This window comes from Neopsephotus bourkii, unplaced genomic scaffold (genome assembly GCF_033783945.1).
Source record: "Neopsephotus bourkii isolate Nb327-2 ecotype Australia unplaced genomic scaffold, CSIRO-AGI_Nbou_v1 NB_532, whole genome shotgun sequence".
Taxonomy (NCBI): Eukaryota; Metazoa; Chordata; class Aves; order Psittaciformes; family Psittacidae; genus Neopsephotus; species Neopsephotus bourkii.
The window spans coordinates 1,303,984-1,327,351 of record NW_026901033.1 but is presented as its reverse complement, the minus strand read 5'-3'; the positions used below and the strand labels follow the sequence as shown (position 1 = coordinate 1,327,351).

The 23,368-nt window shown below is 44.4% G+C and overlaps 1 protein-coding gene and 1 long non-coding RNA gene across 18 annotated transcripts in view; one reads left to right on the top strand and one right to left on the bottom strand.

The window, feature by feature from the left end:
- BBX (BBX high mobility group box domain containing) overlaps nucleotides 1-23,368 on the bottom strand; it is a 136,398-nt gene that overhangs the window by 53,643 nt on the left and 59,387 nt on the right. For all 17 annotated transcript variants that reach the window (XM_061350583.1, XM_061350582.1, XM_061350569.1 and 14 more), the window contains 2 exons: nucleotides 3,608-3,778; nucleotides 1,901-2,143 (listed from right to left, as the gene is read on the bottom strand). In XM_061350583.1, the coding sequence (XP_061206567.1) occupies nucleotides 1,901-2,143; nucleotides 3,608-3,769 (405 nt within the window). In that variant the 5' untranslated portion in view covers nucleotides 3,770-3,778. The remainder of the gene's footprint in view (nucleotides 1-1,900; nucleotides 2,144-3,607; nucleotides 3,779-23,368) is intronic.
- LOC133210832 (uncharacterized) lies at nucleotides 14,461-15,659 on the top strand. Its single transcript, XR_009725041.1, has 3 exons — nucleotides 14,461-14,905; nucleotides 15,307-15,363; nucleotides 15,434-15,659. It is a non-coding gene; the product is annotated as an uncharacterized LOC133210832 (long non-coding RNA).

The following is a 23,368-nucleotide window of genomic DNA, read 5'->3' as shown; positions in this document are numbered from 1 at the left end:
CTTCTGCCAGGGCCATTTGTACCTCTGAGGAGCAGTTCAGATGCTCAGGTTGTGGGGTAGCAGATATGACACAGGGCCCTTTGGGAGATGTGTGCCCTGACAGAGCAGTGGCTAGAGGCTATGCAGTGAAAACTGGAAGGCAAAGGGCACTCAACAGCTACATGTAAGTTATAGAAACTCATCCACTGTATTTTAAACATCAGCGAGGTTATATATATAGGTACTCAAACAGAACATTACTGGTACAATGGGAACTTTATCTCCTTCCAAAAGCATTCACCTTCCTGACTTTTAAATGAGCTCTCCTTAGGAAAAATACCAATGGTTTGCACTAGCATAGACATTAACATCTTTTTGACAGTCCCAGCAGTAAGCCTAACCACAAAGGCAAGTGTTGAAACAAAACAACCAATACACACGCACAGAATAGGCTTGTAGTAAAGAAGGCCCAAATATACGCAATAGCACATTATAGCTGCTAATTATTGTTGTAACATAAAACTGTTCAAAGAATAAAAATGATACGCTCTCTTCTACGCATTCTTGGAACTAGCTGTCATGATGTAAACTACTCAGATTTATTGTTTCACTTTGACGTTGAATATGCAATTTGTTCTTCATGCCAAGAGAAATAAATAAATCACTACAGGCACAATGATTTCTACAACAATGTGATTAATAGTTTCAGATCTGTCATTTCACACAGAAGTTCTGCAATTATTTTTCTCCTTAATGAATAAGTTTCCCTTAGCAAGACAAAAGGTTGAGGAAAGCAGTCCCATCAGTTTTGTTTCCTCCAAAAATCATTTCTCCACTTTCCTCTTTCCTTCCTGTGTATCTGTACTGCATCTCCCATTGCCCTTTTCCCACACATTTCAAGAAGCGTTGCTAATTCATAAGTGGGAATGCAGAACGGATCAAGAACAGCTGGACAAAGCTGAGACTCAAGTGTTTTGACACTGTGTCACAGGCAGCGAATTACAAACCCTGCTTCAAAACGAACCTGCCATGGAGAGCTCAGTGGTTACTCACAGTATACATCACATAGGTAATTACAGGGATCTGTTTTGGGGAGATGTTATCAACCTAAGAAACTGTTATCAACCAAAGTGTCTGTCTCACTCTGGTAATATCTGCAGCCTTCTTGGGGTCACCTTAGCCAAGCAAGCTATTTCTTAAGAAGCCTCATTTGAATTTCAAACTGACATAAAGATACTTGATGAAATTTGGGGGAAAATCTCTTTTCTTTGCTCCCACTTAAGGGACCCTGGTTATGTACTGCTCTCTGATTCGGGTATTGGACTTTGCCTCATCAAAGGTTCTCTTATCAGAAACCAGTTAACAATGCATAGGGAGAGACTACTGAAACTTCGTAAAACACTACTCATGTTTTAATTCTTTAGCATCAAAGGTATAAATGTCAATATCTGTTGACTACACTTTTGATCTGGTCCACCTCTATTATAATAGCAACCTGTATTATCAAGATATATATATATAGATATATATATATATAGCTTGAGCCAAGTATTATTAGTCAGTTAACACTGAAATATATGTTACTGTTTTCAACAGCCACTATACATGTGTTAGTGCTTGCACACCAGGAATTATTAGATGATAGCTGTCACAAACTGAACATATACCAATATTTGTACCTTATTTGTACCAATAACTACTAGAGCTAGGTTAGTTTGTGTACACCTTCCTTTCATTCTGGTCCAAAGGACCAACTGAATCAAAGCAAGAAAAGCAGCTTCTCGGGGCACTGTAATTCCACTGCGGAAGCTGAGGAACTCCGGGAAGGGAAAGACTCCACAGAAAACATCTAATCCATAGAGAAATGGAAGACAAACATGTGACGAACTCCCGCTGCACCCACTCTTCACATGGAACGTACCTCCTTGGCCATGTCAGTGTATTTCTGCTTTTCTTTTGGATCTAGAACAGCCCACCAATCTGCCAAGATCTTGGTTGCGCCACGGTTATCGAGGCGAGGGTGTTCCTTGCGCACGAGGGAGCGATGGCGCTTGCAGAACAAGAGAAATGCATTCATTGGTCGGCGAGCTCGCTGCTCCGAGGACTCGTCATCTTCGGTTTCATCAGCATCCTGCTCTAAACTGTCAGCGCCAAGGAGCGGCACCTAGCACAGCCAAAAGAGAATGGGGTGTAAGTCCAGCTATCCATGCTTCTCATGGAGACAGAGTCTGTGTGTCAACAAGGGAGATGCACACGGATCCATCCATTCTGTCCAAAAGACCCAGAGTTCTACATCAAATCTTCTCACCTGACAGCCCAAGGTTTATTCATGTTCTTTGCAAGATTTAAACTCTTGACTTGCAAGTGAAGCAGATTTCTAGGCTGAGGACCATTCTTTACTAACAGCCCTAAAGGGCTGGAGGGAGGAGATCCTTCCTACAACCTAGAAATCATCTCAGTGGGATGAGGTGAGAAGTGCTACCTTGGACCTCAATCGTGTTTGCAACTACAGAGTGTGTAGGAAGGAAAACACAGAGGTAACAGTTGTTTTCCCACCTCCTGCCATTCAAAACTCAGGCTGTGAGCAGTGCTGCAGTGCAGATGCTGCCCAGCTGCCCAGTCAGAGGGTAAATCTCTCAACAGAGTATACCTGCAAAGTACATTCTCTCCACTTATAGGACAGCGTATCACTCCTACAAGGGATGCACCACAGACATCTAGTTCTGACTGAATGAAATGGATTACTGTATGAAACAGAAAACCATCTCCTACCCAAGTGCAACACTGCTGTTTTATACCACATTGTGAAAGTGACCCGTAGATCAACAGAAAGCACTGTCAGAGGATCAGGCTCCTCCTTATCCTTGTCAAGGTCACCCCTCCTTATCAGTATATGGCTCAAGGCAGTCTCCTCAGCACTGCCCTCTCCCTTCCTGCCTTAGGAAAGCATCAAGATGCAGATATGAACGTTGCCCACATGGTGCAAATATGATGCCTCCATAACCCATTTTGACTTCTTGTTATAGAGGATGAGTTAACTGTGCATCTGTGAGCTGCCACGCTGTAGGATCCTTACAGAAAAAGGGTAGGCTAGCATCACTGAACAGGATCAAAATATCAGGTGTCAGACCAGAGACAGATTATTCCCCCTGTGCTCTCAATACTTTGGAGGGTAAGTTGAATTTCACATGGAAAGCCAGTAAAAATTGTTGATGGCCTTTTCCTTCTTTTTCCCTTTTAATTTTTGCCTTTTTTCAATATTAAAAAGAAGAAAACCCAAAGAGAGGTAACTATAGCTTGGTCCCCAGAGCTGCTACAAGCAGGTATCAAGCACAGGGTAACTTCACGTCTAAAATGAACCATTGTGAAAACATGTATCAAAACCCCACCTTGAGCAGGTTAGAACTCCACTGTCTACATCTAAAGAGTCTGTGCAAGATTCTGAATTCACACTTTTGTGTTATTTACTACTTGCCTTTACAGCCTCGTGGGCACAGCCTCACCTCTTTCTATTTGCTATGCTTGTTCATAAGAAAGAACAGCAAGAAGCAAACAAAATGAAAGCACAGCCAGGGACAATCTGACCCACCATTAACCTTTCACAGGCAAAGCATCCGAAGAAGTCTACCTTATCAATATCTTCGTCCTCTTCCTCTTCTTCCTCCTCTTCAGAGAAGTCAAGGAGCTTTTTGGCAAGCAGGGGATGCCACTGAAGACACTTTCTTTTTGGTCGCTTCCCAGTTCCTTCCCCTTCTGTCGAATGATCCTTATTCCTACTACTGCCTTTCATTACTGTGACCTGTTGTGCAAAAACAGTCATAAGGTCATCGAAAACAAAATGCTCAGGCAAAAAAGACCATCATATGGACACTTAAACGCACCAGTGGCAAGTACATGAGGCATTACTGTAAGGCTCTCAGATGAGATACCAGATATTCCAATTATGAACAACAGCATGGATGTACCTTTTCCACTCTTACCATTTGCACCTAGTGCCTCAATTAACTAGCAGTGTACAATTAAAGAGCATGAAGCAAAGATGCTATCCATTCCAGCTCACAAATGGGCTCATGTCTAAAGGATAGGAGAAAAGCTCTCATGCTTCACTAGTCAACTGAGTGAGAAACTCCACAGCTCTTCCTCGCCTGTGTCCACTGCAGTTTTTCATGTTTTGCAACTGAAAACACCAGGATATCTCTCTTTTTTAGCAGCAGAACGTATTGCCAGCCACTTATCTGGTAATCACTCACTTATATATAGCAATGTCAATGTAGAACCCCATGACGCTGTGAGCTAGGGTTTCCCAAGTGCCATTAAAAGGTGCAGTAGGGACACCTGACTCCCTGTCTGAGAGAACTGAAGTTAATACATGAATTTGGAGCAAACAACCAGAAGCAGTCACCCTGACACTTCCGAAGTCCTCATTGACAAGAGCCCTTGCACAGGGAACAAAAGCATCCACTGAATCAAGTGCATCAGAAGGTAAAACTGTATTTGCTTACGCACCTATCTTTGTGTGTGTCCTTATCTGAAGAAATATGTCACAGTTACCTCTCAGTACAAATACATGCTCAACACACATAACTACCAGTTTAAGGGATGGCTGAAGAGATCTGCTACCCAAGTAAGGGGCAAACAAATGAAGAAGTAAATAAAACCAGTACATCTCATCTGAGTACTGAAACCCACAGCAAGCAAGCGCTGCTGGCACACACAGTCTGGTCCCTCATAGCCTTCTGTTTGCACTGTGTAACATCAATGATAATCCTGACAGGAGCATGGCTGGCTTTCCTAGAAAACACCAAAGCCAGCAAAACAAACTGAACCTGGAGAGTGGTCAGCCAGCCAGATCTTATAAAGCTGGCAGAACTGATGCAGTCTCACAGGGGCTTCTCGCCAGGAGGATAAAGAAGCTGAGCTAACTGCTGCCCCATAGGCAAAGCATCTCTGTTGCTGACTCTGAGGAGAAGGGCATGAAAAGAGGTCGTGCCTTGCAGGTGCAAGGCCACACTGCATTTCAGGATGCTGCTGTCTGGAAGATGCCCGCTAGAGCACCAGTGTTTCAGCCTACAGCTGAAAGCTGTGACACCTGCACTGACACCAGTTGCCTGAGCCCTGGTGTCACAGCCGGGATGAATGCCTCATCAGAACCATCCTCACACAGCCTGTGCAGCCCTGGCCATGCTCCCACGTATCCCCCCCATTTCAGTGATCACTAATCCTGACCTCTTCCACATGTGTTTTCTTGTTGGTTCACTCACTGGCATCCTGACAACGTGCCCTTGTTTGCAGCAGAAACGGGTGTAAGCAGCCTCTTCCCCTGCAGACCCCAACAGCACAGAAAGCTGAAGGACCTTCAGACACTGCTTGCTGGAGGGAACAACTTAACCTGGGAGAACACAGGTTCACAAATTCTAGCCTATATATATAAACCCATCCATTTCCTCAATGTGTATTGGATTTTGTCAGTTCCCACTCCTCAGCAGTACCTGTCTCCCATCAGTTAAGGATACCCTATAACTTTGTAGCTTCTTGCCATTGAGCTCCACACTTTGCTGTCCCCATCCCACCACTTCTACCTGGAAGCATTTAAACTCCGGTTTCATGGCACCTGCTCCTCTGCTCATTTTCTGTAACCAATTCCTATCTTTTCACCAAACATTACACAGCAGATAATCATGCACCGTTTCACCTGTATCTTCATCTGGGATTGCCAAAGTGGATCCAAATGCACAAACCACTTTGGCTTGAAAAGAACATTACAAACCAAGCCGCAAGCCAGTATCGCAAAATGCACGTCTGAGACTGTTTCTCTCCCACCGTGACCCCTGCCATGTACCACACTGCACTGCGCTCCCCATCTGCCTCTCCTCGTAAAGTGCTGACCCATCATTTGCTTTTGTTTGGGGTATTTGTGGACACAGATCAACAAGGAGCTGAGTTACTATTTGAGTAGGAACTTAGCTCCTGTGAGTAGCAGAGATTTGTTAAGTCTCACAGTTTTGTTACATCAACGTTGTCAATAAAGTATGTGGCCTATTCCTGAGCAGGATAAACGCACAACAGGGACACAGCTACTCCAGGCATTAGCACTGAGTTACTTAGGCAAGGTAAGCATACGGTTTCTGCCCACAATCAGACCTAAGTAAGATGAGTATTACTGGTAGCCTTCTATCTTGTTATTGTGCAACTAATGCTTGCAGAGCGCTCCATGATCCTCCTTTGCAAAGCAGAGCTGAAGCCTCAGTGCATTTCAACAACAGCACTGCCGTTAGCTGGCACCTCTCTGCCTGCTGCCCTTTGAAAGATGAGCAAGAAAAGCTTCACAGGACTTAAGTGATGCCATGGTGTATTCTACATGTCCTCCATCACTCCTGAGACCCTGCCTATGCTCTACGCTGAGCTTGGCAAGGCAGCAGAGGCCCCAAGCACCAGTCACCTTTCAAACCCCAAAGGGGCTCTCAGCACATTATGTCACTTTACTATGACCCAGCTGAAAAACAGGTTTTGTTTTCCATGCATAAGGCACCCAGTTACCCTTCAAATACATTAGAACAAAATTAATCAAAGCTTACTGCACATTAGTGCTGAAACAGAAGCGCAGGCTCAGCTTCAGGAATTCAAGTGATGCTCATTAGGTTGTTTCATTGAATTGTGAACCATTTTAGCTTAGTCGTCACCCTGAAGCAGCAGTTTGACTATAGAGAGGCTTTTAACAAGATAGGTCACTACCCTATCAGCTGAACAAGCATTTAGGAGATCCAAGACACAGAGTAAGCCAGATCCTGGCTGTTCTACAGGCACCATTTACTAGAGAAAGGCACAGTTGCTCTTTGCTTCCACTTCAGAGTGAATCTTTGTAATGGTCAACAACAGAAGTCCTCACAATTTAACCCCATTGACGGAAGGACCGAGGCCACAGACTGACTTCAAACTTCACTGACGTGGTTTAACCCCAGCTGGCAGCTAAGTACCGCTCTATCCAAGCTCAAACCAGGACATTCACTTTTACAGCAGGGTCTGGAAGCCCTCCACCCCTTAGGTATGCCAAGCTATGTACTCCATCCTCCATGCCCTCTCCTATAAAACAGAAGTCATTCATAACAGGAACAGCCCCTATTCTCCCGTATTTCTGTGCTTCCAAACCCTTTCCTCCCAGACGTTCTTTGGTGTTTTCTCTTTTGCTGATGCCCCTCTCAGCCAAATACAGGACTTCCAATGAAGAATAGTCTATTTCTCTACTGCATTTCATGGGATTTTTCCTCTTACAAAAATACATGCTGACACAGTGTGATGAACTTGTTTTCCTCTGCATTGCTTCATCTTCCGTATCACTGCCCCCACCCTTCATGGGTGTTTCTGTTAGAATTGCTGATATTTTTATATACAATCATATAATTAATTATGAGAAAAACCAGAACAAATCCAGTCAGATACAAACCACAGCTAAAATGGGCACTTTCATTCTGTTTTCTGGGGGGTTTTTCTGTCTGGAAGACTTTGGCAAGACGTAACATAACTACTTAGACAACACACTGCATGGGCAAGCGAACGCACATATGATTAAATGACAGCGCAGGTTTTACTGGCATTATTCCCTTGTTGAATGGCAAAACATCAATGGAATCCATTCAGTGGACTCTTGAGATTCTATTTATTTCTCTGATTCTCTTCCCCCTCAACACATCATCAATAGCGTGTTAGTTGCTTGTTTTGTATGGGAGACCGGACGCTGGCAGGCAGAAGCAAGCAAAAACACCAGCTCCTTCTCTGTCTCTCTCAGGGATCCCTGGGTGCTGGCAAGCATCCCACCAGCAAGCTTCTGAATAGAGACTTGGACCTGGACCCTACAAGAACTGAAGCGTGTATCTGAGCTTGGCAATTAAATAGTTCTATAGAAAGTCACAGAACAAATCCAGGAGGTTTTGCAGGATTTGGGGCTTAAAAGCATACAGAGCACCCAAAGTGCAAAGTTTGAAACGAATGGAGTTTATGAACCACATCACAAAAAATACTTTTTCCCTACAGTATCAGTAAAAACGTCAGGTGTCTTTTAAGGCAGATGGAATGGCTTTTAGAAGTTAGCAAGAGGAAAAAAAAGAAACCAGAAGACAGCTAACAAGATTTTATAAGGTATTTCTCAGCTTAAGGATGACAAAAAAGTGACAGACACTAGGGAGAAAGTAGGAATATTCCAACAAGACAAGACAAAAGTACGGACAGCTTCACTTAAAATAAGCTGCACATGCTTTATAACATCACCAGAGGATACCTGTCAAGGCTGACATCCGTGTTCTACTGATAGCAAGAGATACCTTCAGGGTGATGTTCTACACCTCCTTTTAGTGCAGATACAGATCAAATGATACAGATACTACACCAGGAAAAAAAAAGTATTTTTTTTCCCCTTTTCTTTTTCTTTTTGGTGTGCTGGCTGTATTATTTCCTTTCTGGTCCTGGAAACTTTAGTCAAAGTATCACAGTTTTCTGGGCTGTCTTATATATACCTAATAGGGTTTCAGAGAGAAGTAAAATTAAGATTGCTTAAGAGATGGATGGCAGTGGGGGAGCAGGGGAGAAGAATGAATGTTTAGGCTTCTACTGCATACGTTTCTGTTTCAATCCCACAACTGTATGCAAGTGTTTGTTAACAACAAGTGTTATTACCCGATATAGACAGCTGACCAACTTCCACAGTCCTAATTCTGGGTCTATCTCACCCCATACTTTATCTGTCACTGATGATGCCGCTAGTGCTTGTGCTGAACAAGCGGCAGTCACCAGGCATGTCCCAAACGACACCCACAAACACCCAAATCCTTATGAAGGTCTTAAAAAGTAACCCAGGCACGTGTTCTAATGAAGACTGGGAAGAAATGCCAGAGCTGCAAAAGCCGAAGCCCAGAGATGTGAACTGTGACTGTGGTGACATCCCTGTTGGAAGGTTCTCTATGGGAGAATCTCGGTGTCAGCAACACTCATTTCCACGAGGACAGTGGAAATGACTTCTGTTTTCCTGTTACCTTAAAGCCACATTTCCTGGAATCCAGCTGGGCCCTCAGCTGAGTCCATGACAATTACAGGTACAAAGGAGCAAAGGGAAAGTTTCAAGTGGATTTTCCACACTTTCTGCTCTGTTTTACACTATCTAAATTCTCTATTACTTTACAAAAACAAATACCAGAGAGAGAAAAGAGGATCCAAGTATGACATTAATGGCTTGGTGTTTCGGGGGCTACCAAGTCAGTGACCTGAGCTGACAATAAAGAAGCAGGAGACTGGGAAATAAGTTCATCTTCTCACAAGTCTGTCAGCAAAATACACTACACGAATACAGAAAGCTTTTTAAACCATAAATTCCCTTTTAACTCTGGAATAACTGAAGCAGAATATTCCTATAATGAAGGGCAAACACTAGCTGGCACTAATTACTGACCAGTCAGGGAATATAGTCTTTATTGTTTCACAGTGGAAAGCCATTAATGAGCTTTCTAATTTTCAGAGATGTGATGGTTTAATGGGGGACGTGCTGAGACTCTGTGGAGTCCTGTTTGCTAGCAGAGGTTTGGGATAGACTGTCACCACATGAAACACTTAGCAACACTGCTACAAGTCTTACTTATTTGTTAATGACATCCTCTTCCATCTTCATGAGTGATTTTGAACTACTCCTAATTCTCTTAAACTCAGATCCGAGTTGCTTGATGGTTTTGTTCTCTAATACCTAAAATTAAACCCTAAGATCATCAGAAGAATGTCAACAGCACTCTTTTAAGTGAATTTTTCATGCTTACCGGAGAGGAATAAAAGCAACATGTAATAAGTCAATCAATTCTAAACTTCAGCTCTACTCTTTCTCTGCTCACTCACATGCACAAGAAATAAGATGTTCTTTGGAGGGTTTTAATGCAACGAAAGCAATCAGATTTCCTCTAGTACGAAAAGTACTTTATGTTGAACAACTGTACTCACCATTAGCAATGTACCAGGATGCTTCAAGTTTTTTAAGGAAGAAAGGTGGGGGATAAACTTGTTACTGGTGATCACTTGCCTTTTTCATGTGTGTATCCTTTAGTTTTGCTTTTGGTTAATACTGTCATAGTTAATCCTTCAGAGCTACCTGTAAGAATGTCTTTAAGGGCATTTCAAGCGCTAGCTCCCTCTAAATCCTCTTTCAGAATGGAAACCAACACAGACAGCATGTGCACAGCATAGCACAGGACCACCTCTTACTGAACAAAGACATCTCAGGCCTTCAATACATAATAAAACCTTACCTATTCTCTGCAAGGAATACTCTACTCAGATGTGCTTGTGCCACCGCTTCAGGCAACTGGGTTTTAAAAGATACTAAATGAACACGAATCATTCCATGACACTCAAGCACAAGAAACAAAAGCTTGAAAAGTCACGAGGAGGCACATAAAGTGCTGCAAAGTTGCTTCTTGAAGTTTGATTTGGAATAATGATCTCTTTTTTTATAGCTCTTTTTCTCTTCATTTATAGAAAACATGGAGAAATATAATAAAATCCTATTTTACTCTGTAGAGAATTCTTCAGCCTTTAAGAACGCCCTCATTAAAGTAAGTGAAAGACAGGCAAACCCTGCCTGCTACAGAACTGCCCTCAGAAGGCACACTAAGGAACTGGATACTAACATTACAGTGAGTGAGTAATCCAATTAGGAAATGAAAAAGACAACTTTGCATAGATCCCAACTACTGCACTTTCCTTACACCCAAACAGACAAAGCTGACTGGACCTTACCCAGCCAAGTATTTCAACCAACACTCAGCCTGAAATTCAATGTGTAACCCAACGCTGGGAGTGCTATGTTGGTTATGGTACTGAAAAACCAAGTTAAGAGCATAATCTGGTTAGGCTACCAGCAAGTGCTTGCTGTCAGTAGGGCAAGCTGATTGATAATCTACAATTTAAGAGTTGTAGCCTAGAAAATACACTAAGAAAAAAAACAAAAAACAAACAGGGAGGGAAAGAGAGCAAACAGCAAAAATACAGGGATGGGGGGGGGGGGGGAAGGAAAAAAAGTGAAAAAAAAGAATGGAAAAAAGGCAAGAAAATAAAAAAAGAATGAAGAAAACAGGCAAATCAAAAGCAAAGGAAAACCTCTGTCAAAACTAGCATCGTTTAGCTTGAGACAGACAAAATAACAGGCTTTACATACACAAAAGACATGAGCAAATAATCTGTGTTCCACATCCATCATGCAGAGCACAAGAGGGTGGCCTCTGCTGACAGGAAGGAACACAGAGGCCGAGCCCTGGCGAGCAGCAGAAGGGAAGGGTCTCCCCTGGGATGTCACCCAGCACCCCAGCACCTGCAGGGCTGTGGTGTGCGGGGCAATGGCGTTGAGGAACAAACCTCCCAAGTCATCATGTGTCGTTGTGCCCCATACCCTAAACATATAATCACGAAAACTAAGTGGGGCATCACATTTCAAATATGCAACTAAAAAAGTGCTCAAAAGGTACGAGTTTGGACCATCTTTATAATCCCCCTCCCGCAGTTCTCTGAAGTCTTTCATTATGTCACTGTTTGCTTTTGGGGTCCCCCCCTATTTGGATGCTCATTCACCAGACTGAACTAGGCAAAACAAAATCAGTATGTTTAACTTCAACTTATCAGTGCTGGAAGGCACCAGGCTTGCGGGAATCTCCTCCTGGACCTACAAAAATAACCTTTATTATTTGACTTTATACTAATACAGGGTAATATCAATAATAAAGGGTATATATAATTAAATTAATAAATAATGATAAACAATAATATAGGTTATATATAAATAATAAATGTATAATAAAAATAATATAGGGTATGTATAAACAATAAAGGGTAATAACCTCTATAATTTAACTTTATAACAGTGGGGAATGGTTTAGGAAATGGTCAAGCTTTTATTTTCTGCTATGCCTTATCCTAAATAAACCCGATCTGAGAAAAGTCAAGACTTCAAACACTAATCACAAATCTAAAACAATAACGAAAAGTGGCCAATGCTTCCCAAACAGACCCTCTGAGGCCCGGCACAACAGGTTCAGCTCCATCTTAGAGCAACCTTTTAAATGCAATGAAAGCGGCAAGCCACCGACCCCGCAGGAAACCTTCGTTGTTTGGGCAATGCAGCTCCCGTTTGGCACAAAAACCACGGCGCTTCCACTTCAAAACAAAACCCCGATGCTGCCCAAACGCAAAGCGCATCCACAAACCCTGCTCAGCCCGTGCGCGCTCGATCCAGAAGGATGGGGTGCGGGAAAGCAGGAGGGCTCAGCACGCTGGGGCCGATGGGCCAGGGAAAGCAAGGAGGCAGCAGAAACGCGGCTGCACCCAGCGGTGACTGCGGCGGGGCTTGGCGGAACGGCCGGTAACTGACGGCGCCGCTGGTACCCGCGGGGCTGAAGAGGCGCATCCCGGGGCAGGCTGGGAGGTGCGGGGTACCGGACCGGCGGATGGGGCCCCTGCTGGGGTGCACGGCGGCTGGAGGAGGTACGGGGGGCAAGGCAGGTCCCACCGCCCAGGGGCTGGGATGCGCCGGCTCCTTCCGAGCTCCGGCACGCACCGGCCGGCTCTGCACACACCGAGCGGCACCCGGGGCTCGGCTGTAAGCGCCTGCTGTGGGGAAGAGGAGAGGCCACGGAGGCAGTTGGCAGCTCCGAGGAGAGAAAGGCAGGGAGGTACCCGGGCTTCCTCGGTGCTGGGGCAGAGGGAGGATGCGGAGCAGCAGCTGAGCCTGGGCTCGGTGAGAGCATTGAAGATGTCTACCTCCAAACCGAAACAGACCCGACACTGCGGTCCCAAACCAGCCCCAGGGTTCCAAACCGGCCCCAGGGGTTCCAAATGGGTGGGGAGGGGAAGGGAAGCCGGCACTCAGAACTCGTTGTTTTAAGTGAAACCCTCTAACTCAACAGTAAGAAGCACACACCATGGAAATAAACCCTCATCCAGCCAACCCACCCAAGCGATCTTGTTTGGAGGCTCAGGCCTTAACCAAAACAGGCCTTGAATTTAAGTTACAGTGGGACATTTGCTATAGCAGGATTGATTACAGCCTTCGGCAGTTGCAGAGGCAGAAGCAACCAGAACCCCGGTGACTCACAGGGCACTGCTACACTTAGCTCACCAGCACATTAGCAAGACTCCAGCAACACACTGGGCTGGCCAAGATTTCGGGGACAGGCATTAGTGAGAGCCACCTTTGGGGCACCAAGCACTAACCACCCCATGTGCCAACAGACCGCCACAGCAGGTCTTCCCATGGCCATGTGCATCCCCTGGGAAAACCCACACAGCTTAGCCTAGTGGCATCCACTGCCTGCAGCTCTTGGAGAGCAGGCACGGGTTTCTCTCACTGCATGCTCTGTGCAGTGTAAATGCGAAGGAGCCGGGCACTGGGGAGCAGCAGCAGGCCTCCTGCATACATAGGTGATGTCAGTCACCATGGGGATGGATACACTGGGACCCCTGTGCTGCTAGATCCGGCCCACCCCACCAGAAAGCTTTGGCATCCTTTTGCTGCAAAACAGCATTCATTTTTGCTGCTACATCTGCAGCCACAACAGGAGTGACAACGAACCCAGGAAGGTGAGCAGAATAAACACCGTAAATTCCAAGCGCAGAGGATGCAGAGCCCAGCCTGCTTCGGAATGCTTCCTCCTTCCACGGAGAAGGGGATAACAACAACACGCACCTTGAAATCCCTCTGCTGACGCCAGAGCAATTTATCAATAGCGCACTTTTCCTCCAGGAACACGGAGTAGACTGAAATGCAACCACCCCTCGAGTGCTTGTCTGCAGAGCATCACAGCCCATAGCAACAGCGCAAGCCGGAACGCACTGACTTTCAGAGTTAAAGCAGGGGAGGTATTCTGACAGAATAGTTGCCTGACAGCAACGAAAACAAGGGTGCAGAGCTGAGAGAGCAAAATTCACTTTGTGCCCTGTGTGAGCAGGACTACTTGTGCCTGCCTCAGGAGCAGCTTTCCTAGACAGACCACTGTCATTCCTGTGATTTACTGGTATTTTAGTATCACCCTAAAATGAAAACCTTTGTGATTTGTTAACCGAGGCTAGCTTTTGCAAGGCACTAAATGGTTAATCTCAGCACAGCCGGCTTTAGAGCCAGTGAGATCACAGGTAAGATGGCCACAGGAAATACCTAATGAATTTCTCGGCAGGGGTACTCCCATCAGCTCATTCCCACGAGGGCATCGGCAGTTCAGCAACAACTTCCTCACTGAAGGGCTACTGCTATGAATCCAAAGTCGGATGTGGAGTTGTGCTCACAGCCTTCAGAGGAGGAGACCCTCTGAATGAAAGGGGGGGGGGGGGGTGAGGAGTCAATGTTTTTGGCTTGCCCCTCCCAAAGCTTCATTTTAGTCTCCAATTAGCAAGCATACCAATTGCCCCAGGGTCCAGGCAGGGCAGAAACACAGCCAAGTGCTCTTGCTGCAGCACACAGCAGCACAAAGGAGGAGATGTCCCTGCAGCATCCATCGCAGGGTGAGCACAGCTGAATGGGAAGATTGTTCCACTCTCCTTTTCACCTCTTGTTGATTGTGCCCGAGCATCTTCTGCAAAACCGGGACAATGCAGCTGTGTCCATCGCTACTGTAATCCATTCTAAGGTTTACCATGTGTGTAACGAGGCCTTCATAATAAAATTCAGTCATAATTACTACCAGTGTCAGGGGAACCATATACAGCTGTATAAGCAAATGAAAGAATTGGTCCCTTAATACGTATTTAATAGGCTGTAAAATAGCCTCGCACAACCCGGTATTAGAGTTTGTCTACTTTCACTCTCTTCAACTCAAGTACAATAGGCTAAGACAGCCCCTCGAAACAGCTACTACCCACTGCTCCTACAGACCCAGAATCAAGTTAATGGCTACAGACAGCGTTTACTCCGGTTTGCTCACCTTCAATATTACTAGCTCATAAATCACGGTAATGTAACTCTCGCGCATCTCAGATACAACAATAAAGAGGCTACATGAAAATTTCTACTAAAAGAGCCTTGTGCAATGATCACTGACAGAAATACCACATACTGACTTGATGATGAATTTCTAGCTGCAGAACCAAACTGTCCCTATTGACTTCCACCTTCTCTACCCACCAAGAAATAAAGTGGGTAAGGCAAAAAATGAGAGAAAAAGGAAACTTTGGAGGCTGTTGCATGCCTGAACCCTCTCCTGCAAGATCCTAGGTTATTTTCCAAACTACTGACCTAAAATAGGATTAAAAGAAATATTAAAGCAGCAACACTTCAGCAAAATATGTTGTATCTCAAATTAGGCATAGGCCAAGAAGGTAAAAGGAATGCCAAGGCAGAGCATGATGCTGGATATGACTCTCCTCTCCCAGGTACCAAGTGATAGGATGAGAAGAAATGACCTCAAGTTGTGCATTACACGCATTGCTCTTCTTACTAAAGGCAACATTTGAGGTATCAGGAATGAGCCTTTACTGCAACCTACATTGCTGAGTGCAATTCTTCTTGATCACGGAAGAAGAATATACAGCTAAAGGAACTTTGGTTTTGGAAACACCTCCACCTCTCAGAACTATTCAGATCCACATAAAACCCTTTAGGCTCTAGCCAAATTTGTCATTATTTTGACAGCAGATGTAGGATCTCAATACACAATTTTCAAGTGCCATCTAGTGGTTATCTTCATTTGTATTTCATTTGGGTATTTAAAAACAACTTCCCCCGATTTTTCAATTGAAAAGAAGAAAAAAGTTTGGTTTTACTATCACATAGTGCTATTTCCTTATGCAACTCTTGGTCCTACAGTGGTAAGTACATACTAAAATGAAGCCTAAGTTTAAGCATTCTGATGGACTGAATTTAGGCCAAAAGACAGGTGATTTCAGGACTAAGGAACTGAAAGAGAAGGGAGGGGAAATATCCATAGAAACAAAAGAAGGCACAAATGTCAGTTTATTATCGAGAGCTTTTTCAGCACAATTTAATGACTTATCATGAGAAAATTCTGTTATATTAAAGTCCATAAGTAATTAGGGCCTTAAGTGAATGTATGAGAAAATCCTGGAGAATAAAGCATATTTCTAAGCATTCCTCACAGCAGATAAAGCCAAAAATCCACCATGCCATGTCAAGAGGTTTCTGGTTTTCACTCACCCAAACTTTGATGTTCAGACCTAAGTTTGGTGACTTAACATATTAGTCTCATAATGGGAACAACTACAGGGTTTAGCCATGGATTTGGCAGTCCTGGGGTAAAGGTTGGACTTGATGATCTTAAAGGGCTTTTCCAACCTATTTGATTGCATGGTTCTATGACTGAGGGGCTCACCAGACAACCTGAATTGCTTGTGCTGATAAATCACTACATGGACAAACTTGTAAGCATCTCACTTTAGACCTGAGCACTGTCTCCCATTCATAACGCATACAAGCTCTTAAACACACCATGGAACGTGTCTATCTGATTTGGGGCTTATCCAACATTCTCAGCTTCATAATCCACGTAAAGGTGCTGGAAAATTTATAGCATAACACAGCTACCTCTGGGCAATTACATGAAAAGCAATGTAAATATTTGGAGATGCAGGGAATCACAAAGCTGGCCCTGAATACAAGAACAGGGCATATACAACGCCAGAAATAGTGGTCATATTTCACAACACACAGATTAAAAAAGGGGAATAAACAATGGTACTTAGAAGACCCTCAGAAGGAAGACCATTATTGCATATCTAGCCTCACCAAGGCAGGCTCAGCTACTCAGCACATTAAACTTCCCTTTTAACACCTATCAAAGTAATCAAAATAGTTTAAGTCCCATAGTTCCATATCTCATTGCATAAACTGTTGCACTTCACTGTTCAATTAGCCCATTAAATTAAAAGGTACATTTTATTTGGGAGGCATAGGGGTTGAGGCACTGGAAAAGGTTAACCAGAGAAGCTGTGGCTGGCCCATCCCTGGCAGTGTTCAAGGCCAGGCTCTATGGTGCTTTGAGCAACCTGGTCTAGTAGAAGGTGTCATATGTCAAATGAACCCATATTTAATAGCTGGCATTTCAGTGCTACAGCCACATTCTGCTGAAGCTCAATGGATGTTGGGCATGAATGATTTCAAGCTCCTGGAAGAAAGCAAGCTCCCAAGAAAATCTGTTCTTTGCCAGGGAGATAGCTTTATGCCATAAGACATCACTTTCAGAGTCTTGCCCTAAAACATCCTGCTCTCACATAAGCAGGGCTGGAGACAATGCTCCCATTCTGAAGCCATATGCATGCTCGCTAATGTCGCAAAGATGCATCACCACCTCGAGTTCTGCTGCACGTAACAGTCTCTTTTAAGGAGAAAGAGATGGCTTATTTTGAATTCATGGCAAGACAATCACATGATTCATTAATGTCCACTTCCAAAGACCTAAAGCTATCAATCTGACATGAGCGGCATATGAAGGCTTTAGGGCAAATACTTTCACATTGTCCCCCTTAAAAACTAGACAATATCATTATTAATTCCCATGCCCTAACAAACATTACTTCGAGAAAAACCCAACATTTAAGACATAGCGCCTGGAGGTTCCTAGTCCTGCTCAAGGCAGGCCTGGCTTCAAAGCTGGAAGCCACCACCACTTTTAGTACCTGCTCCACCATCCTCACAACGGCAGGTACTCTTCCTTTTGCTGAACCAGCATTTCCCCTGCTGCAACTTGAGACTACTGCCTCCTGCCTGTCCTTTTACTGTGCACCTCTAAGCAGAGTCCAGCTCCACCTTATTCATGGCTGTCCTATAGGTAGTTGGCATCAGTTGGACTCCTCACTGAACCTTCTCAGCCAGAACACAGCCAGCTCTTGCAGCCTTCCCCAGTATGGCATGTGCTTCAGGTCCAACCAACTCAATCCTCAACTGTGCTCCCTCTTGCCTTGGGGTCCACAGTCTCAGAAACGACAAGGACACCCCTTCTATCGTCTGGCTATGTTCTTGCCTTCAGTCTTCTTTTGTGGCTACAGGGTCATGCGGCTGAGTCCTATTCAATTTATTGCCCATTAGGATCCCCACATCTTCCCTGCAAAGCTGTTTTCTACCTTCCTTTTTGTTCAACTTCATAGGCTTCCTGTCAGCCCATTCCAACTTTCTTAAGTCCGTCTGAATGGCAGCTCTGCCCCCCTGCATACCCACTCCTTCCACCAATTTGGTGTCACGGCTGACTTGCTGAGGGTGCACTCCATCCCATCATTTCTATCATTAATGGAAATATTAACACTGGCCCCCAGGGAATACCCACAGTAACTCTTTGCCAGTTCAGCGCTGAACCACTGGTTCAGTCAGCTTTTCATTCATCATCATGCATCCCAGTCTGGATCCAGTTTGGGTACAGGGGTGCTACTGAAGTGTTAGAAACCTTGGTACCAAAATAAGCAAGGCTTCTTCCCATTGCCCACACCACCTTGTCTCCATCACTTCAGCTCATTGATATGCCACAGTTTGCCCATGGTAAATCCATGTGTGGCTGTTCCCAGTCACCTTCTTGCCCTTCACGTGCCTGGAAATGGCTTCAATGAAGGATCAGTGCCACAATCCCCCCAGGCACTGAGCACTGGTCAGCCAGCCTGCTGTCTCCCAGATGTTCCTTCATGCCTTAGAGCACAATTAAACACCTCAGGGTCTGACTTCTTCCTCTCGCATGATCCATGAGAATGATGACACCGATTCATTTGACCTGCAGTAACCGGAGATGACAACCACGTTACCATATTTGCCAGCAATTCTAAATGCGGAAGAGCTGGAAATACTGGTAGCTGGAGAACAGGTAGCACAGCTTGGGCTCAACCCTTCCTGTACTCTTTTCCAGAAAGCTACCCAACAGCTGCAAATTCAAGTTTGCAAACATCTTTCCACACTAAAATATAAATATAATAGTAACAACAATAAATCCATGAGATGTAAGCACAGCATGGCATCTGCGTTGTGCTCGGAGATGTGAGTCTGGTTTGGTCCAAGCTTTCCTTCCTATTTTGCTTTTCTAACAGTTTGTTTTTCAGGATGGGGAGCATGAAGTTACCGTGATTCTGAAGAGAGCTGTAAAAAACCCTCAGTGAGCAAGACAGCAAGAGTGAGCCAGTGAGCTTCCTGGTCAAGTACTGCGTGCGATTTAAGACTAAGGTGAGAGTGCCTGGCATGTGATGAACAAAATCCAGATGTTTAACATCCTCAGAGATCTGCTGCAGACAGGCCAGCTCAGAAGTCTGCTGTTCTATGCTCACGGGCCTAAACACAAGTCTTCTCCCAAAGTCTAGGTCCCTGGTGAGCTGATAAGCAACTGGACAGACACCAAACATGATGTGTTGATAAAAAGCTTACCAGGACCTGGGAAGATGCTCAAGGACTTCAATAAGCTTGGACAGGACTTTCCAATTCAAGTTTTAAAACCAAAACCAAACCAAACCAAACCTTCACTTGCTGTTTGGAGACTTGGGAGAAAACAGCTGGAAAGCCTTTGAGAACTGCTATGGGATGCATTAATTTGGCAGCAATCTCTATAATAAACGGGTTTTTTCACAAGGCTTAAGGATCTCATTGCAAGAGGCTGAAACCAGCCCACCAAAGAATCAAACACTTAAAATCAGCTGAGGCAGCTCCTTCTACAAGTAGTCAGGTTCCCACTGAAACTTCCTCAGGAAGCAGGAAAGGTGTTTTCTTTCTAAAAGACTTTAAGTGGAGGGGTACTTTGGAACACAAAAAGTCTCTCAGACCTGGCTGTGGGTCCTTATTAAATGCTGGGCTCTTAATGAAGCCCTTTCAGAATGGGTGGATTTCATGCATATGTGAATGCAAACACATAACCATTCATTAAGCAGTAACTCAGAAGCCTGTCTTTGTCTATCTTCAGATGTCCCCTCACAATGCCATACAACTCACAAAGCTGGACATGTGTTATCCCAATGTGCATCCAATGCTTTCAAAAGCCTGGGGCAGCAGATAGGTTTCTCCTGAACCCTTTGGGTGTCATTAATGGCCGGCTACTGTGAACATGAAAATACTCGTTTTCAGCTCACTGTTCCTTGTGTTCCTGTAGAAAGTACATCCTACCACCTAATGCTATGATCATTATCTATGACCCAAGATCCTCCACTGACTTAAACTGTGACATTATGGTAAGGGAAAGAAGCTGACGTAACTGTGGATGTGCCAGGTTATTTGATTAATCCAGCCTTCTTCATGCTACTACATGAACTCAGTAGGGGCACTCCTTTAGTTCAGTGGACTCAATGGGCATTTTCTTCCCTGTCAACAATAACAGAATCCTGAACTGCTCTTTGGGAAACAGCACAGCATCTCCATGAAGTTACACTGCAGACAGCTGAACAATTTCCTGCTGATTAGAAAGATTTGCTCTGGAATGTGAGAAGTGGAAGATGAACCGACACCTCTGTGCTTCAACGTCTACCCTGCTTTTCTGTTTTCATTGCATTCGATTAAATGACTCATCCCACTTGTAAAGACTAAAACTGGATTTGTGAAAACCGGCTCTTGGTAGCTCCTGACATTGGCATTAAACACCTCAGTTTGCCTTATATCACAGCTAAATCATGACAAGTCAAACATTTGGCTAAAGCTTAGGAAGAGCAAATGAGTTCTCATCATTGTAAATATTTTCAGTGCAAGGGCACAGTCAGCTCAGAGGGAAACAGATGCCACTTCCAAAGTCAATTATCTTTAGTTCACACTTCCACTGCACAGGCCCCTTTTCCACTAAAAGGGAATTCACAGAGAGATTCCCAACACGTTAAGGCAAAACACCCAGTAAAACATTTACGCACCGAACACCTTAACGAAAAGAAGGATGCTTCAAGGCCACCACTGGGTGCAACAGCAGCTTCCAGCAACAACACAACCAGCCCAAAGGCTGATCTAAAGAGAAAAGTAAAGGAAACGGTAGGAAACTCTGATGCAGGCACTCCTGAGTAACACTGAAGTCTGGAAAGTGAGCTTTGACACATGAAGCACCGGTTCCCCCTGCTGCAGTTCCTATGGCCTGGGATTCAGCTCTTTGTGCTCATTATGAATACAAAATGCGTGGGTAACAGCTGCCTTTTCATTTGGGGTTTTGTTGTTGTCAGCTATGCTTTTTTTAATGAAGCCTTGCACACATCAAAAATAAGGAGGAGAACTGTAAACTGGAAGAGCTGCAGTCAAAAATGATGTTGCCACAAGCAGAGGACCTCAGCCTGCACTGATTCATTCTATCTCCTTTTGGCAAGGTTTTCTGGAGAACCACCAAGAAAACACCGGAGGCCCATAAAAACTGAAAAGAGAAGTCCTCTTAGTGAGATAGGTTACTTAAACCTCGGGTTCTCATTTCGTTTACATTATCACCTATTTAAAACTCGCATTACTTAACTGACAGTCAAAGAAGTGGCTTCATGAAACACTCCAACAGCCTGGCTCCTGCTGGGTGGTGAGAACGGCTTCTGCCGTTCTCCAGCTGAAAAAAGCCAACACAATAAACCTCCAGCCAACATAAAAAAGGCTCTTCAGGAGTAAGCCACACCTCAAACAAGACTGGGTAGTTAAGATTACAGGTAGGCATTATGGCTTTTATCTTCCTATCTTTATGACCACGGAGAAACAAAGATGGAAACACTGTTTTTCCCAGGTCTTCTGATCACTGTTGGGGATCTCTGCTGATTGTTTCACATGTGTAGAATTGAGTCCTTGTGAATGCCTCTAGAATTTTTATTACCTTTATAGAATGTATTGTTACGCCTATGCAGATATTCCTAGATGGAAACAGATACATGTTTAAACAAGATATATCTAACTAGGTATACATGTTAGGTTGTAAACTCAGGGTTTTATATCCAGCTTCTCTGCCACCGGCCAAGGAGAAACTGCAGCTGTGCCCGCAGACAGGTCAAATATAGCTTGCTGAAATGAAGCTATCAATACAAAACCATTCCCATGAAGAGAACAACTGCTGAGGAAGCCCCTTCCTCTAGGGTTAAGGGCTGGGTCTCTTTGAGTGGATGATTTCCTGGTTTCTCTGTTGAGTGGCGCAGCAAGGACACCAAGGTTTGCCCTTTCACTGATGATTTGCTGCACAGTCAATTATCAGTTAAAGAACTGATCATGTCAACGTGTAACTGTACATGATACAGGGAAGTCACAGATAGTGGAACACTTCCTGTTTGCTGTAATGTTGGTTTACTCAAATGTGGTAAATCTGCCTTTAGTTTTTTCCTCCAAACTCCCTCCTCTGTTTGCATGGGCAACTAAAGCATCCCTTTAATCACAGTACCTTGTGGCAGATGAGTGGCTCCGGCCACCCGCATCCCTGCCTGCAGCAGGGCAATAAGCCATGGTAGAGCCACTAAGACAGCTGATCAGCTCAGCTCAGGCTGCATATGAGGGGCCACAGGAAGGTGAGCGTGGGCATCCCTCTGATATCCAAGGATGACAACTCGTATGGCAGGGCTGACAAGTGCTCCCAGCTCCAGGATTAACCTAAGGGATTGCAGGTTTCTTTATGCTGCAGATCCCCTTCCTCACTATGTAACTCAGTGCTCTTCCTAAGTCACCAAAGTCAGCAGAGATTTCACTTGGAATAGCCCCAGCTGCCCCAAAGCAGTGCCAAGCTCGAGGCTGTACGTGGCCCCATCCACTCCACAAAACACACTCCCGGTCCACTACCCCTCTTTCAGGGGTTTAAAGGTAGGACTTCTGTACACCTTCCCATCTGCAACAGTGGCAAACTGACTACAAAACAGCCTAAAATCATTAGGAGAGAAGGGGCTGCAGACTGAACAAGCAAACAGGCCTTAAATACCTTCCAGTTAGTATTTATTATCCAGTTATTATTATCTAAGGTTGACAGAAGTGTGTATGGAGAGCAGGGATGGGACAGCACACCTTGGATATCACCTTTTGTGTAATAAAAGGTGCTATCAGTTATTATTATGCAAGTAAGAACACACCAAGTACACTATCTGTTAGTACTCCAGAGGATGTCTCCTGCAGTCCCAAGGCATCGTTGTCTTACAGAGAACTGCAGACTTAAATTTACTCTGCTCAGCTTCAAAAACATCTTTAGAAAGCAGTGCAATGCCTGAGAAAACACGTCTCCTCATTGAAAAGACTGTGCAGTTAAGTAATTATTTTCTGCCTTGACATTCATTAAAAGAGAGCAGTATCCTCACACACGGAACAACAAACAAGCTGTGTCTGCAATAGCCACCACATGTAAAAAACCCAGCCCCACGGGGACATCTCTCCGGAAAGGAGAAAAGGGATCAAACCAAACAAAAATCCCAGGTTTCTTTCCACACCATCTTGTTTTGCTAAGGAAGCCCTTAAGTCTCAACTGTGTTCAGAGGAACCACATAAAAA